Here is a 15,406-nt window from a genome sequence, read left to right on the forward strand (position 1 = left end):
ACAACATAAACACTTCTTGTGAGATGCTGAGGTAATCACACTCACATGTCCCCAATGTGTAGAAGTTTGCTGTTTTGCTGCTCACAGAAAGCCTTGGCGTCTGACCAGCTTCTGGCGGTCTCTTCCATCCAGTAACAGGAATAGCCATAGGCGTCCCAGCCCTATGACACACACACACACACACACACACACACACTGATGTGGTGCTGCAGAGGGACAGCTATAGACAGGTACAACAGGACAAGCACTCACCTGTGTGCATCCGTACACAGTGGGCATGACGGAGGGAAGCGGGTAGTGGGCTTTGGGCATCTTGCATATATAAGTGTTCAGTTCTGTGCAGGGGACATCATTCCATCTACCAGTCTGTAATAAAGGAACATAAAACCTTTGGTTGGACAAGCGTCAGGTTAAAGTGACGATAACAGTAAGGTTAAGAGTATAGGGGTAATAGTTAAGAGTTAAGCATGTGAGCCCAAGCTAACCGTGTTACCTGATAAAACATCTCCACACAGTCCTCATTGAAGCCTTGATGGTTGTTGGGTTCTCCTGGTGACCAGTAGGTGAAAGTGACCCAGTGGTTGTCTGACCAGGAGAACAGGCCTGAGAAGCCCAGATCATTCAGCCCAATCCACACATCATTGGTGGCTACAAGGAAGACATATCAAAAGAAGTCGTCAGCTAAGCTTTCCAACAATAAGCAGCGTTTATGTTCCCCCATACGGACCCATAGAGATCCATACTTTCCCATACGGACCAGGTGGACTCTTACCGGAGTAAAGGTAGCTCTCCAGCCAGCTCTGTTCTGTCATGGACTGAATGGACACCAGGTCAGCTCCCAGCTTCCTGCACTCTCCACGGGCTGCATGCCATGTCTTTTTATCTCCATAGGGCTTGTAGCAGAACTCCCCAAATTCATACCAGTCAGGCCCCGAGCATCTCAACTCTGCAAAGGAATCAAAGTAGGAGTTGAGACAACATGTAGCCTACAGCACATTCAATAACATTTTCTTTATTTAACTAGGCAAATCAGTTAAGAACAAATTAGTATTTACAATGACGGCCTACACCGGCCAAACCCGGACGACGCTGGGCCAATTGTGCGCCGCCCTATGGGACTCCCGATCACAGCCAGTTGTGATACAGCCCGGGATCGAACCAGGGTCTGTAGTGACGCCTCTAGCACTGAAATGCAGTGTCTTAGACCGCTGCGCCACTCAGGAGCCCATATTAGTGTCCTTAGGTTACGTGATTGATGTCTGAGCATTGGTGTAGTCTAGTCTAACATACCTTCCTCTGCAAACTGGTATGATATTTGATAGTTCCCATCATACCTGTTGAAGGTCAAAGGTTACTATGTTGGTATTGGCTGCATGGTTTGGTTCGTAATTAATTAATTCATTCATTTAGTGTAGACAGTGCACCATCATGCAATAATGAGACACTCACTGCCTGGAGGTGATGCCGTTCTTGGTGGAGCCGCTGTAGAAGTTCTGGCCTGGTTCTTTCAACATAGTACAGTCTCCTCCGATATCATTCAGGATTACTCCTGCATGGACACCAGCTGCACAGATGTTGGAGTCCTTCGTGTAATGCAAGCACATATCAACATACATCAATATCCTCACATTCCTCACTCCAAATTTTCTGTTGAATCATTGGGAGTTGATGGTTAAATCACTTAATTCACTCACCCCACGATATACGACAGAGCCAAAAACAGTATATGGTAGTTGCGCACATCCTGCTGGGCAGTGTACACTGAAAGATACACAATGTGAAATTAGCTTCATGTATTTTCCATTCATGTCTTATTAAAATCCTATTTTGCCTCCACTTCACACTGCCTGCTCAGCTCAGACCCAAAATAACGTGACACAGTAGTCATCAGGGTCTTGGCGTAGTGGTCAGGACCTAGGCAACTGAGCAGGCATTTTGGAGTAGAGGGCAGAAGTTGAAGGGACTTACGTCATACGATCATTTGCAAAGTTAAAGTTGGGCTTTGCATCACAGGACACAGCATCTGTGAAAAGAAAACACCTCTCTCTGTATTCTGAGTGGACACAAAACATTTCTCAACAAAGAAATGCTAAAAGGTTAGCAAAACAGTTTTCGCCTACAGTCAGGTATACATCCGAGGATGTCAAAGCGAAGACCAGTCTGTCCGTTGAATTCCTGGGGAAGAATCCTGACATACTGGGCAGAGACAGGAGTGCCCAGAAGCTGTGTCTCTGGAGTGTTTCTGTCCATACAGCCTGTGAATACCTGGACAAATAGGAAGAACAAAGTGCAATTATGATCTGGAGTTTATAATCCAGCTATCCCAATATGGGGCATTGGACCAAAGACCTACAAATTGTGGGCTGGCTTCCCAGACACATATTGAGCCTGGTCTTAGACTGCTTTTTAGTCTAGGACTAGGCATAAACTGTGCCTGGGAATCCAGCCGTGAATGTTTGATGTGATTTACCCCTCCATCATCTTTGTAGTCAGTCCATTTGCTTCCATCCATACTGTGCTGGATCTTGAATTTAGTCACCCAGTGATCTGCACCAGGACACCCCTGGATCACAACACCTGTGATCTTTTTGGCCTCACCCAGGTTCACCTGGATCCAGGAGTTTACTGTGGTGATGTCAGTGGAGAGGGAAATGAACGTGATTGAAGTTAATTTCTGGAAAAATCAAATTATTTCACAAATACCAAATGTGAGATGAAGGACGAGGTGCCAGGTGAAACGTACAGGGATTTGATGGCATCCAGCAAGAGCCACCATTCAGACGAGCTCCGTTTGGACCATGTGAACTCTGTGAAGACGAGGCGGACAGCATGGAGTCAGTGACGTTACCATCCTCCACACCCAGTCCCCTCAGACACACTGAAAGATCAAAACACGACCACAAGAGGCATCATGTAAATAAGTGCAGTAAAATAATGTAACAGTGATTCATGGTTTCAGTTTTTTTTGGGGGTTGGGTTTGGTGGGGGTTCGGTCTGGTGGGGATCGGATCTGGTTAAGGTTGGGGTTGTGTCTGGTTGGGGTTGGGTCTGGTTGGGGTTGGGTCTGGTTGGGTTGGGTCTGGTTGGGGTTGGGTCTGGTTGGGGTTGGGTCTGATTGGGGTTGGGTCTGGTTGGGGTTGGGTCTGGTTGGGTTGGGTCTGGTTGGGTTGGGTCTGGTTGGGTCTGGTTGGGGTTGGGTCTGATTGGGGTTGGGTCTGGTTGGGGTTGGGTCTGGTTGGGTTGGGTCTGGTTGGGGTTGGGTCTGGTTGGGTTTGGATTGGATTGGGTTGGGTTGGGTCTGGTTGGGTTGGGTCTGGTTGGGTTGGGTCTGGTTGGGTTGGGTCTGGTTGGGGTTGGGTCTGGTTGGGGTTGGGTCTGGTTGGGGTTGGGTCTGGTTGGGTTGGGTCTGGTGGGGTTGGGTCTGGTTGGGTTGTGTCTGGTTGGGATTGTGTCTGGTTGGGGTTGGGTCTGGTTGGGTTGTGTCTGGTTGGGATTGTGTCTGGTTGGGGTTGGGTCTGGTTGGGTTGTGTCTGGTTGGGTCTGGTTGGGTTGTGTCTGGTTGGGTCTGGTGGGGGTTGAGTCTGGTTGGGATTGTGTCTGGTTGGGGTTGGGTCTGGTTGGGGTTGGGTCTGGTTGGGTTGTGTCTGGTTGGGTCTGGTGGGGGTTGGGTCTGGTTGGGTCTGGTGGGGGTTGGGTCTGGTTGGGTCTGGTGGGGGTTGGGTCTGGTGGGGGTTGGGTCTGGTTGGGTCTGGTGGGGGTTGGGTCTGGTGGGGGTTGGGTCTGGTTGGGGTTGGGTCTGGTTGGGATTGTGTCTGGTTGGGTTGGGTCTGGTTGGGGTTGGGTCTGGTTGGGATTGTGTCTGGTTGGGTTGGGTCTGGTTGGTTGTGTCTGGTTGGGTTGGGTCTGGTTGGGGTTGGGTCTGGTTGGGGTTGGGTCTGGTTGGGGTTGGGTCTGGTTGGGTTGGGTCTGGTTGGGGTTGTGTCTGGTTGGGTTGTGTCTGGTTGGGATTGTGTCTGGTTGGGTCTGGTGGGGGTTGGGTCTGGTTGGGTCTGGTGGGGGTTGGGTCTGGTGGGGGTTGGGTCTGGTGGGGGTTGGGTCTGGTTGGGTCTGGTGGGGGTTGGGTCTGGTGGGGGTTGAGTCTGGTTAGGGTTGGGTCTGGTTAAGGTCTGGTTGGGTCTGGTTAGGGTTGGGTCTGGTTAGGGTCTGGTTGGGTCTGGTGGGGGTTGGGTCTGGTTAGGGTCTGGTTGGGTCTGGTGGGGGTTGGGTCTGGTTAGGGTCTGGTTGGGTCTGGTGGGGGTTGGGTCTGGTTGGGTTGTGTCTGGTTGGGTTGGGTCTGGTTGGGGTTGGGTCTGGTGGGGGTTGGGTCTGGTTGGGTTGGGTCTGGTTGGGGTTGTGTCTGGTTGGGGTTGGGTCTGGTTGGGTTGGGTCTGGTTGGGTTGGGTCTGGTTGGGGTTGGGTCTGGTTGGGGTTGGGTCTGGTTGGGTCTGGTGGGGGTTGGGTCTGGTGGGGGTTGGGTCTGGTTGGGTCTGGTGGGGGTTGGGTCTGGTGGGGGTTGGGTCTGGTGGGGGTTGGGTCTGGTTGGGTCTGGTGGGGGTTGGGTCTGGTGGGGGTTGAGTCTGGTTAGGGTTGGGTCTGGTTAAGGTCTGGTTGGGTCTGGTTAGGGTTGGGTCTGGTTAGGGTCTGGTTGGGTCTGGTGGGGGTTGGGTCTGGTTAGGGTCTGGTTGGGTCTGGTGGGGGTTGGGTCTGGTTAGGGTCTGGTTGGGTCTGGTGGGGGTTGGGTCTGGTTGGGTCTGGTTAGGGTCTGGTTGGGTCTGGTTAGGGTTGGGTCTGGTTAGGGTCTGGTTGGGTCTGGTGGGGGTTGGGTCTGGTTGCCTACCATTTTGCTCACAGCTGTACACCACTTCCAGGTATTTGGAGATTGAAGGGCAGGGGTCAGTTTCAGTATAGGCATACAAGAAGCAGAAGGGTCGGTTGTCACACGCCTTTCGTACCAAAGGCAGGATGCCATCTACAGTGCATGTTCCTGATAGGGATAACCAATGCGTTAGTAACATGGCTGTCTGAAGCACTGTATTAAGTCCAACACATAAATAATATGCCATTAGGAGTTAGTTGCTCTCATAGCTATAACCTATTTGAGTTTCAGAGGTAAAAGCAATTTGTTCTGAACCTGTAGCTCCTTCCTGGTGGGGGCAGATCTTGTCACTCTTGCGGCCAAAGAAAGCTGACTGAATGTTGATGACACTGTTGGTATCACAGTGGAGGACAGCACTGGAGTCCTCACAGATGTAAGCAGTTTCAAACCCTACAGGAGATCACAACCCGTACAAACACGGTCAACAGGTTTTCAAAGACAGTGAAAAAGGGAGTCTTCCAGACTCTTAAATCAGATTTTTAAAAAAGGCAATAGTAAACACGGGCATTAAAAGTCCACAGTTTATTCCAGCCTTGACCATCCCAGGTAGAGAGCTTTCTAACTCACTTCTAACAGTAGAGGCATCTGAAATAGTTTAAAACTACCATTGAATAATGTGGCTGTTCTGAAGGACGACGTGGTTTTATCTAACTCTACTACAGGTCAAACCCTCCTCGCCAAGTTTATTGGGGTGCCAGGTAGCCTAGTGGTTAGAGCGTTGGACTAGTAACCGTAAAGGTTGCAAGATTGAATCCCTGAGCTGACAAAGTAAAAATCTGTCGTTCTACCCCCTGAACAAGGCTGTTAACCCACTGTTCCCCCGTAGGCTGTCTTTGAAAATAAGAACTTGTTCTTAACTGACTTGTCTAGTTAAATAAATGATTTATCTATAAGAGCAGGGTTCATTTATCTTACCATCGTGGGGTGGAGGAGAAACTGGTGTGTTTCCTGAAAGAAACCATGGAAGTAGGGTTTAAAAATAACATTTAAAAATGTTCAAAAACACAACCATCTGTACAGGACCAGGTTACCTCTGCGCTTGCATATGTATCCTCTATTGTAATCACAGTTGTCATCGTTCCAGTAGCCGGTGTTGATAAGCATGGAAAGGCAATCCTCTCCTCCATAGTTATCTGGGTTGCCTGAGTGGGGCAAAGAGGAGGTAGAGAAATGTGATGCATGGTATTTGTACCACCTCGCCACTCGGGGGAGTCACCCCTCTAATATACATGCAAAAAAATATACCAAAAAAAAAGAAGCATTACCTGCGTTCAAGTGGATAAGCCATAAGACTGCTGAACAGCTAATCAAATGGTTACCCAGACTATTTGCATTGATCCCCCCCACGCCCTTTTTTTACACTGCTGTTATTCCCTGTTTATTATCTATTATCTATGCATAGACACTTTACCCCTACCTACATGTACATATTACCTAAATTATCTCAACTAACCTGTACCCCCGTGTAACAGTGTAGGTTCCGTCCCTCGCTTCGCCCCAACCCGGGCTCGAACCAGGGACCCTTGCACACATCAACAACTAACACCCCACGAAGCATCGTTACCCATCGCGCCACAAAAGCCGCGGCCCTTGCAACGCAAGGGGAAACCCTACTTCAAGTCTCAGGGCGAGTGACATCACTGATTGAAATGCTATTAGCGCGCACCACCGCTAACTAACTAGCCATTTCACATCGGTTACACCCGCACATTGACTAGGTACCGGTACCTCCTGTATATAGCCTCATTATTGTTATTTTAGTGTCTTACTTTTTTTAACTAGTTTATTTAGTAAATATTTTCTTAACTCTCCTTTTTCTTAAAACTGCATTGTTGGTTAAGTGATTGTAAATAAGCATTCCACTGTAAGGTCTACACCTGTTGTATTCGGCGCATGTGATAAATACAATTTGAATTGATTTGATGTATCTGAAAGCATTAGGACTATTACCTGCGTTCCAGTGGATGTATCTAAAAGGAGAGCCATCAGTCCACTCCCAACCGCCCTCTGTAATGGAGTCATGTCCCCCCATCCACACGGAGACCCCCGTAGGAATCAGCTGGACTTTAGCTGTTCATAAACACAACGCATCAGAGTACTAATCATTTGAATTGCCATTGTGAATAAACAACATTGTTGTAGTACTTTTATTTTTTGTTTTACTGAGAAGCTTAATAGCACTTTTTAACCCATCTGTACATTGAATGAAGGCCTGCTCAAAGGGCTCGGTGATGCTGAGAAGGTCCCCTCTCTGGTTTACACAGTCGGCACGTGCATCAGCCCAGTTCCTCATGGACAGGTAGTTAAACAGGTAGCAGTAGTCATTGAACGGGTCTGACATCCAAGAGCCACACTTCTCATTCCAATCTGCAGGAAAAATCGGATGATATCTTTTGGATAGGGTAGGGCTTAGACTACAGCCCTGTCTTACAACACACTCTGAAAAAAATAAACCTGTTTGTTTTGCATTTTAACTGCACAAAAATAAATGTGTGTGGTTAAAATGGCCAACTGTCAAACTGATTTCTTGTTGGAAATTGCAAGTGAGAGATTTTTGAGAGGCAAAAAATTGTAAACTTAGGAGAGAAGCTGCTCCTTTTACCTGGCCCCGATGTGGGAGGCATGGGTGGGGGTCCTTGACCTTTTGCTGAGGATTAGAAAGACAGTTGAGTGATGAACATTCTGTGGTCAACAGGCATTTACTTTTGAACAGTGAGCCAATATACAGTGCCTTCGGAAAGTATTCAGACCCCTTGACTTTTTCCAAATTTTGTTACGTTACAGACCTAAAATTGATTACAAAAAAAAAAATCCTCAGCAAGCTACTGGGGAAGGGCACCAAAACATTTCTGCAGCATTGAAGCTCCCCAAGAACACAGTGGCCTCAATCATTGTTAAATGGAAGAAGTTTGGAACCAACAAGACTCTTCCTAGAGCTGACCGTCCGGCCAAACTGAGCAATCGCGGGATAAGGGCCTTGGTCAGGAAGGTGACCAAGAACCTGATGGTCACTCTGACAGAACTCTAGAGTTACTCTGTGGAGATGAGAGAACCTTCCAGAAGGAAAACCTTCTCTTCAGCACTCCACCAAATCAGGCCTTTATGGTAGAGTGGCCAGACGGCAGCAGCTCCTCAGTTAAAGGCAAATGACAGCCCGCTTGGAGTTTGCCAAAAGGCCCCTAAAGATTCTCAGACCATGAGAAACAAGATTCTCTGGTGGGATGAAACTAAGATTGAACAATTTTGCCTGAATGCCAAGTGTCACGTCTGGAGGAAACCTGGCACCATCCCTACGGTGAAGCATGGAGCTGGCAGCATCATGCTGTGGGGATGTTTTTCAGCGGCATGAACTGGGAGACTAGTCAGGATCGAGGCAAAGATGAATGGAGCAAAGTACAGAGAGATCCTTGATGAAAACCTGCTCCAGAGTGCTCAGGACCTCAGACTGGGGCAAAGGTTCACCTTGCAACAGGACAAAACGCCTAAGCACACAATCAAGAAAACACAGGAGTGGCTTCGGGACAAGTCTCTGAATGTCCTTGAGTGGCCTAGGCAGACCCCGGACTTGAACCCGATGGAACATCTCTGGAGAGACCTGAAAATAGCTGTGCAGCGTAGCATCATACCCAAGAAGACTCGAGGATGTAATCGCTGCCAAAGGTGCTTCAACAAAGTACTGAGTAAAGGGTTTGAATACTTGTAATACATGTAAATGTGATATATATTTTTTAATACATTCGCAAAAATGTCAAACAAATCTGTTTTTGCTTTGTGGGTGGTATGGTGTGTAGATTGATGAGGGAAAAAAATAATTTGATCAATTTTAGAATAAGGCTGTAAAGAAACAAAATTTGGAAAATGTCAAGAGGTCTGAATACTTTCCGATTGCACTGTATGTATATTTTTTACAAAGAACATTCCCAAAGAACATGGGAAATGGTGAAAGGACAAATCATACCTTTTCTGCAGACAAATTCTAATGTGGAGGTACAGAACTCATCGTTGAGTAGCCCTGCTTCATGGTGGTTGAATCCCCTAATATTGGAACAATCCTCATTGCCCTGCCAGTTATCAGGCTGGTTGGGCGCCCATGGTAGAAAGTCCTGGAAGAGAGAGTGAAGCCAAACTGAATGTTAATTTAAGCTAGACTCTCTCAAATGTGTATACCATAAAAGATTGGGCCCACAAACTTTTAATCAATGGCATATTTGTCACTCACGGATGGAGTCCCATCCGACCAGACCCACACTCCTTCTGTCCTACTGTCACTAAGACCAACCCAGGATGGTGCGGGCATATGAGCTGCAAAATAACATTTCCAATGGAATAGAATATTTGTAAGAAAATAAAATACTGCCTGTTATTTGTACAAAATATAGATGTTTTTTGTTGTTTTTGTTTTTTACATTTAGTCAACCACTCACTAGTAATGAAGCTTAGTTCCTCTTGAGTATGAAAACTTGCCAGGTGGCCTCTTTGACTTGCACAGTAACTCTCTGCATCTTGCCAATTTTTCACCATTTCAGTCTCAAAGTGATAGCAGTAGTCTCCATAGAGAAGATATCCAGCATCACAATGAGAATCTACACCAACACAATGTAAAGTATTAGGTTATATGTCAAACAATATATTGATAGAATAAAGAACGTATTAGTTTGCATTGACATGATTTATAGGAATACAAACAAAGGGCATCCAGTTGTCAGCCACAGTTGTTCCACTAACCTGGAACAGAGGTAGGCTTAACATTTTGACCCCCCACCATTTTACAAATGTAACCCAGGTTTTTGAAGCAATTGGTTGTTTCCCATTTTCCAGAGAAATCTCCTGTAAGACAAAAACAATAAAACAAAGTTCTGTACCTTTCTTCGTCTATGATCCAGAGAGTTTGTTGATTGATTAAATGATAAGTGTAGTACAGACCACATGCCCTTACCGGTGTAGATTTGACCACAGTCCCAGAGGTTTACTGTGTTCTTGGGAAAGCTAGGTTTCCAATTGGAGAACGTAATATCTGTTTTGTCCACCCATCTGAATGTACCATCCTGGGCCTCATCTAGTGACATCACAAATCAGGAAATTGTAGACTTGGTCTTTTCATTGATTTAATATTTGAATTTTAGTAAATATTCTGCAGTCTCTCTTTACAACAATGCAACCAGCAGTGCACGTCAATGCCAAATCGGTCAAGTGTCACAGATTACAGTGAAAAGCTCATAAGATATTGGCCAAATAAAGCTAGTGGTTAAATCTGTACGTCTGATATACCTGCAACACCAATCCAGACATCAGGCACTTCCCCTTGATTAAGTTCTGGCAGATGAGTGTTGATGAAGTATTGCTCCTCTTGACTAAAACAACAAGTGATATGAATTAGAAAACGTTTTTCATTTTCTTATCAATCATTATGTTCAGTAAATCATGTGTTGTTTCTTACGTCTTAATTGTCACCAGGTTAGCCCCCTCACTTGAACACTTCTGTTGAGCCTCATGCCAGCTGGTCAGGAACATCTTGTTACTGACCACCCAGTAACAGTTCCCACTGAAGCTGATCCAACCAGGAGGGCAAATTGCTTTTCAGAGGAAAACACAACACAGTACAGAGAGCAGTGGTCACCAACCAGTCCATCACAAAACCTGCCTACCCGGTTGGGCCCAGAGAGCAAATCAAGTGCACTATAGGTCTACCGCTGGCCAAACGGATGGCTCAGATGGCAGTGTCTGCTGTAACGTAGCAGCATAAGAGAAAGCTATGGCAAAGTTGATACTGTGAGATTTCAGAACGTTTAAAACAACGACTAGAGAGAGAGAGACTGTCATACGAATACAGCAAAGAGCTTCTGTTTTTATGACTGAGTTTATGTTTAAGTTCTCACTCAGCACTGTCAACACTTTGTATTCAACAGTTTTATAAGCCATAAAATGCACGTTCTTCCTATTTCCACTCAGCGCTACAACCAGCACTGCAGCTGTAATGAACGAGTAGGAAAGTGTATCTATAGGCTGGCGCTGTTGTTATTATTAGCGGCTTGGGTATTTTTTAATATCGAGGAATATTTCACATTCTCTGTTCATAGGAGTGAGAACATGAATTTGTGCATTAATGCGGTGCGACTCGAGTTTCACCATCATCTGGAAGATGTCAGTGGAGGGAAGGGAGACCAGAGGGATGATGAGAGACAGACCCTCAGTCTGCTGCTCTCTCCCTCCGCTGAGACTGACCCTCAGTCTGCTGCTCTCTCCCTCCGCTGAGACTGACCCTCAGTCTGCTGCTCTCTCCCTCCGCTGAGACTGACCCTCAGTCTGCTGCTCTCTCCCTCTGCTGAGACTGACCCTCAGTCTGCTGCTCTCTCCCTCTGCTGAGACTGACCCTCAGTCTGCTGCTCTCTCCTTCCGCTGAGACTGACCATCAGATGCAGGCACCATCAGCCCAGTAAAATAAAAATAAAAAGCAAATGATTTAAATGTATGCTCACTCAGCTGTGCTGCATAAGTAATACAACAACAGCTCTATTACCGGGGTGATCATAAAGCCTACCTCAAATGTTTAAATATAATTTTTTTTAATGGCCCGAACAACAATGCATTGGCAGGGCAATTCAAGCAAAGCCCAATATGCAGTGATAATGAATTAGCTGTATTAGCTTACTGCACAAACCTCATTGCTAGAGTACTGTTTTTAATGTGTTAATGATGCATAGGCTTCTTTTTTTTTTAAGTAATGTTTAAAAAAAATCTGTATTTTGATTCAAAGTGATCTTGACTCGAAAAAGGTTGGTGACCACTGGTATAGAGCATTCACTCTATACCAGTGTATAGAGTGATTTATATATTAGGATTTATATTATCTTGTTTGATATTGTATATCACTCTATATCACTGCTGTATAATGTAGAGAAACACGGGCCATTCAAGAGGGTGCTACGAAATCAATGTCAAAACGTTGTTTTCTTTGCCCTATGTTATTATAAATTACATATTGTCCTGTGTTATTATAAATTACATATAATGAATCATTAGATTGTTCTCTATAATATTGTCACCTTAGCTAATATACGTGCACTTGACAGTGTTGATGAAATAAGAACATGAATTTGCTGTGATCGTTGCTCGTCTAGACAGCGCTGCTCTTGGCAGTATCTCTTCCATATTTGGTGTTGTGAGGTGGTACCATTTTGGAAGTGTTTCCGCTGGTTGGACAAATCAAAATCAACTTCATACCTTCGTCATTTTCCCATACAGATCATTGGCTTTCATTGCATATAACCGCGATCAATCTACCTTGAGAGGGGCCGTTTCTTCACGGAGGATGGATATTGAAATTCAGTCTTTTAGCTTTGTAAATAAATATATATTTTTACTCCCTATTTAGTTTTGTATTGAGCAGATTTAATTTAGAAAAAGGACATGTTTTCACTCAGTAGCCGAGCAGCGACACAGAGTTCTATTGAGCAGTGACCACTTTTATCTGCATTGTTGCGTTGTATTGAATTGCCTTGAGAGAATTAAATTGGACCATATCAAACCATATAATAATTATCAACGTATTAAGTTGAATCAAGATCGCATGTCATGTCACAGTAATTTGAGCTAATACCATATAATTCACATGGTTATTTATCCAGTAATGTTTTCTGAAGATCTGAGCTTACTGTTGAGTCCTCTTTTGCACATGTAAGGACGCTCATGACGGCATATATGGGACTTCCACTTCCCAAAGTCCTGTCCTGCCTCCTTGACCACTGCGACACAAATCCCGTTCTGCTTTTCACTGTCGGGAAGAGAACATATTTTGACTACGAAGCTAGAATAAACCCTCCACAATCACTGTGATACAGTTGATTATATAGATCTGTCACCCCACATGTCCTAACCTGAGATCTGGCTGCACAGGATCAGTTGCCCAGTTGGTGTAGCCCTCAGGAGAAGCATCAGACCAGCTGAACTGAGTGCTGTCAATTTCAACCTCACATGATATTGTTGTGCATTTCTGTGAAAAAAAAACAAAAATGAGAACTCATTATACCAAGGGGTAAGTTTCAGAATACACGTAGATAGCCCACACTGGTTGGATCAATGTTGTTTCAACTGAATTTGTCTATGTATTGTGAAGAGGGATCAACGTGGGAAATACATTTTATTTGAAAAAAGAAATGAACCATTACTCTTCTTATTTCATTTCAACCAGCTTTGTAATCAATTGATGAGGGTAAACCTTCAACTTAAATACATTGACTTCACCTGACTAACAGGTTGTTACATCAATCTAATTTCAACATAATCATCACAACTATGTGTAACAGTATAGCTTCCGTCCCTCTCTTCGCCCCAAAGTGGGCTCGAACCAGGAACCCTCTGCACACATCAACAACTGACACCCACGAAGCATTGTTACCCATCGATCCACAAAAGCCTTGCAGAACAAGGGGAACAACTGCTTAAGGTCGCAGAGCGAGTGACGTCACTGATTGAAACGCTATTAGTGCGCACCACCGCTAACTAGCTAACCATTTCACATCGGTTACATACGTATACATTGAAAAGTCCACATAGAAACATAACAAATATTTGTCATCCTATATTCTATATATATTGGGTTGTTGAAATTATGTAGAATATTATATTTCATAAGACATGTTATTTGACCTCGTTTCAATGTTGATCGTAAAATGGTTGTTTGAATCAACGTCATTGTTTCAACATCATGCCTTCAACCTAAATAAAGCGTTACACTACATGATCAAAAATATGTGGACACCTGCTCGTCGAACATCTCATTCCAAAATCATGGGCATTAATATGGAGTTGGTCCCTCCCTTTGCTGCTATAACAGCCTCCACTCTTCTGGGAAGGCTTTCCACTAGATGTTGGAACATTGCTGCGGGGACTTGCTTCCATTCTGCCACAAGAGCATTAGTGAGGTCGGGCACTGATGTTGGGTGATTAGGCCTGGCTCGCAGTCGGTGTTCCAATTCATCCCAAAGGTGTTCGATGGGGTTGAGGTCAGGGCAGACCAGTCAAGTTCTTCCACACCAATCTCAAAAAAACACTTCTGTATGGACCTGGCTTTGCGCACAGGGGCATTGTCATATTGAAACAGAAAAGGGCCTTCTGCAAACTGTTGCCACAAATTTGGAAGCACAGAATCATCTAGAATGTCATTGTATGCTATAGCATTAAGATTTCCCTTCACTGAAACCATGACAAACAGCCCCACACCATTATTCATCCTCCACCAATCTTTAGAGTTGGTACTATGCATTCAGGGTTCTCTTGGCATCCGCCAAAGCCAGATTCATCCATCAGACAGTGAAGCATCAAGAGAACACATTTCCACTGCTGCAGCATCAAAACATTTTTTACCTTTATTTAACTAGGCAAGCCAATGGTGGCAAGCTTTACACCACTCCAGCCGACACTTGGTGTTGCACATGGGGATCTTAAGCTTGTGTGCAGCTGCTTGACCATGGAAACCCATTTCATGAAGCTCCTGACAAACAGTTCTTGTGCTGACATTGTATCCAGAGGCAGTTTGAAATTCAGTAGTGAGTGTTGCAACCAAAGATAGACATTTTTTTACACACTTCTGCACTCATGTGGCCTAAATTTGACGAAATGACTTGTTGGAAAGGTGGCATCCTATGAAGGTGCCACATTGAAAGTCAATGAGCTTTTCAGAAAGGCCATTCTATTGCCAATCTTTGTCTATGGATATTGCATGGCTGTATGCTCGATTTTATACACCCGTCAGCAATGGGTGTGGCTGAAATAGCCAAATCCACTATTTTGAAGGGGCGTCAACATACTTTTGGATATATAGTGTATATTGAAATAAAAGTTGAACCCACAGTCCAATGACTCCTGCCTGAACAGTGACTCCTACTGGTATGTGAGGGTAAATGCACTTCAGTGAGAATAAGTCTACCATCCAGATGCCTGCCTCTATGAACGCTGCTTAGCTTTGGCAACAAGCTGTGTTCGATTCAGCTGAGCTATCATGTCAACACTGGTCAGCTTCAATACTAATTCATGATCTTAATAATACACTTTTACCATTAAATATTGTATTTTATGAATGTTATTCATAATATATACAGTACCAGTCAAATGTTTGGACACACCTACTCATTTATTTATTTTTTACTATTTTCTATATTGTAGAATAATAGTGAAAACATCAAAACTATGGAATAACACATATGGAATTATGTAGTAACCAAAAAGGTGTTAAACAAATCAAAATATATTTTATATTTGAGATTCTTCAAAGTAGCCACCCTTTGCCTTGATGACAGCTCTGCACACTCATGGCTTTCTCAAAACTAGCTTCACCTGGAATGCTTTTCCCACAGTCTTGAAGGAGTCGCCACATATGCTGAGCACTTGTTTGGCTGCTTTTCCTTCACTCTGTAGTCCAACTCATCCCAAACCATCTCAATTGGGTTGAGGTTGGCTGATTGTGGAGGCCAGGTAATCTGATGCAGCACTCCA

The 15,406-nt window shown here is 44.8% G+C and overlaps 1 protein-coding gene across 1 annotated transcript in view; it reads right to left on the reverse strand.

The window, feature by feature from the left end:
• LOC115149493 (macrophage mannose receptor 1) overlaps window positions 1-15,406 on the reverse strand; it is a 37,584-nt gene that overhangs the window by 9,072 nt on the left and 13,106 nt on the right. The window contains exons 6-32 of the mRNA XM_029692425.1: window positions 12,790-12,905; window positions 12,568-12,686; window positions 10,353-10,488; window positions 10,184-10,266; window positions 9,852-9,971; window positions 9,641-9,742; window positions 9,340-9,498; window positions 9,135-9,217; window positions 8,874-9,018; window positions 7,518-7,562; window positions 7,115-7,282; window positions 6,866-6,985; window positions 5,947-6,057; window positions 5,831-5,863; window positions 5,171-5,305; window positions 4,877-5,023; window positions 2,744-2,878; window positions 2,471-2,625; window positions 2,121-2,265; window positions 1,969-2,023; window positions 1,695-1,761; window positions 1,450-1,583; window positions 1,291-1,334; window positions 773-946; window positions 494-648; window positions 253-366; window positions 46-161 (exon numbers count right to left, since the gene is read on the reverse strand). Coding sequence (XP_029548285.1) covers window positions 46-161; window positions 253-366; window positions 494-648; window positions 773-946; window positions 1,291-1,334; window positions 1,450-1,583; window positions 1,695-1,761; window positions 1,969-2,023; window positions 2,121-2,265; window positions 2,471-2,625; window positions 2,744-2,878; window positions 4,877-5,023; window positions 5,171-5,305; window positions 5,831-5,863; window positions 5,947-6,057; window positions 6,866-6,985; window positions 7,115-7,282; window positions 7,518-7,562; window positions 8,874-9,018; window positions 9,135-9,217; window positions 9,340-9,498; window positions 9,641-9,742; window positions 9,852-9,971; window positions 10,184-10,266; window positions 10,353-10,488; window positions 12,568-12,686; window positions 12,790-12,905 — 3,116 coding nt within the window. The remainder of the gene's footprint in view (window positions 1-45; window positions 162-252; window positions 367-493; window positions 649-772; window positions 947-1,290; window positions 1,335-1,449; window positions 1,584-1,694; window positions 1,762-1,968; window positions 2,024-2,120; window positions 2,266-2,470; window positions 2,626-2,743; window positions 2,879-4,876; window positions 5,024-5,170; window positions 5,306-5,830; window positions 5,864-5,946; window positions 6,058-6,865; window positions 6,986-7,114; window positions 7,283-7,517; window positions 7,563-8,873; window positions 9,019-9,134; window positions 9,218-9,339; window positions 9,499-9,640; window positions 9,743-9,851; window positions 9,972-10,183; window positions 10,267-10,352; window positions 10,489-12,567; window positions 12,687-12,789; window positions 12,906-15,406) is intronic.

The sequence above is a fragment of the Salmo trutta genome, chromosome 15 (genome assembly GCF_901001165.1).
Source record: "Salmo trutta chromosome 15, fSalTru1.1, whole genome shotgun sequence".
Lineage (NCBI taxonomy): Eukaryota > Metazoa > Chordata > Actinopteri > Salmoniformes > Salmonidae > Salmo > Salmo trutta.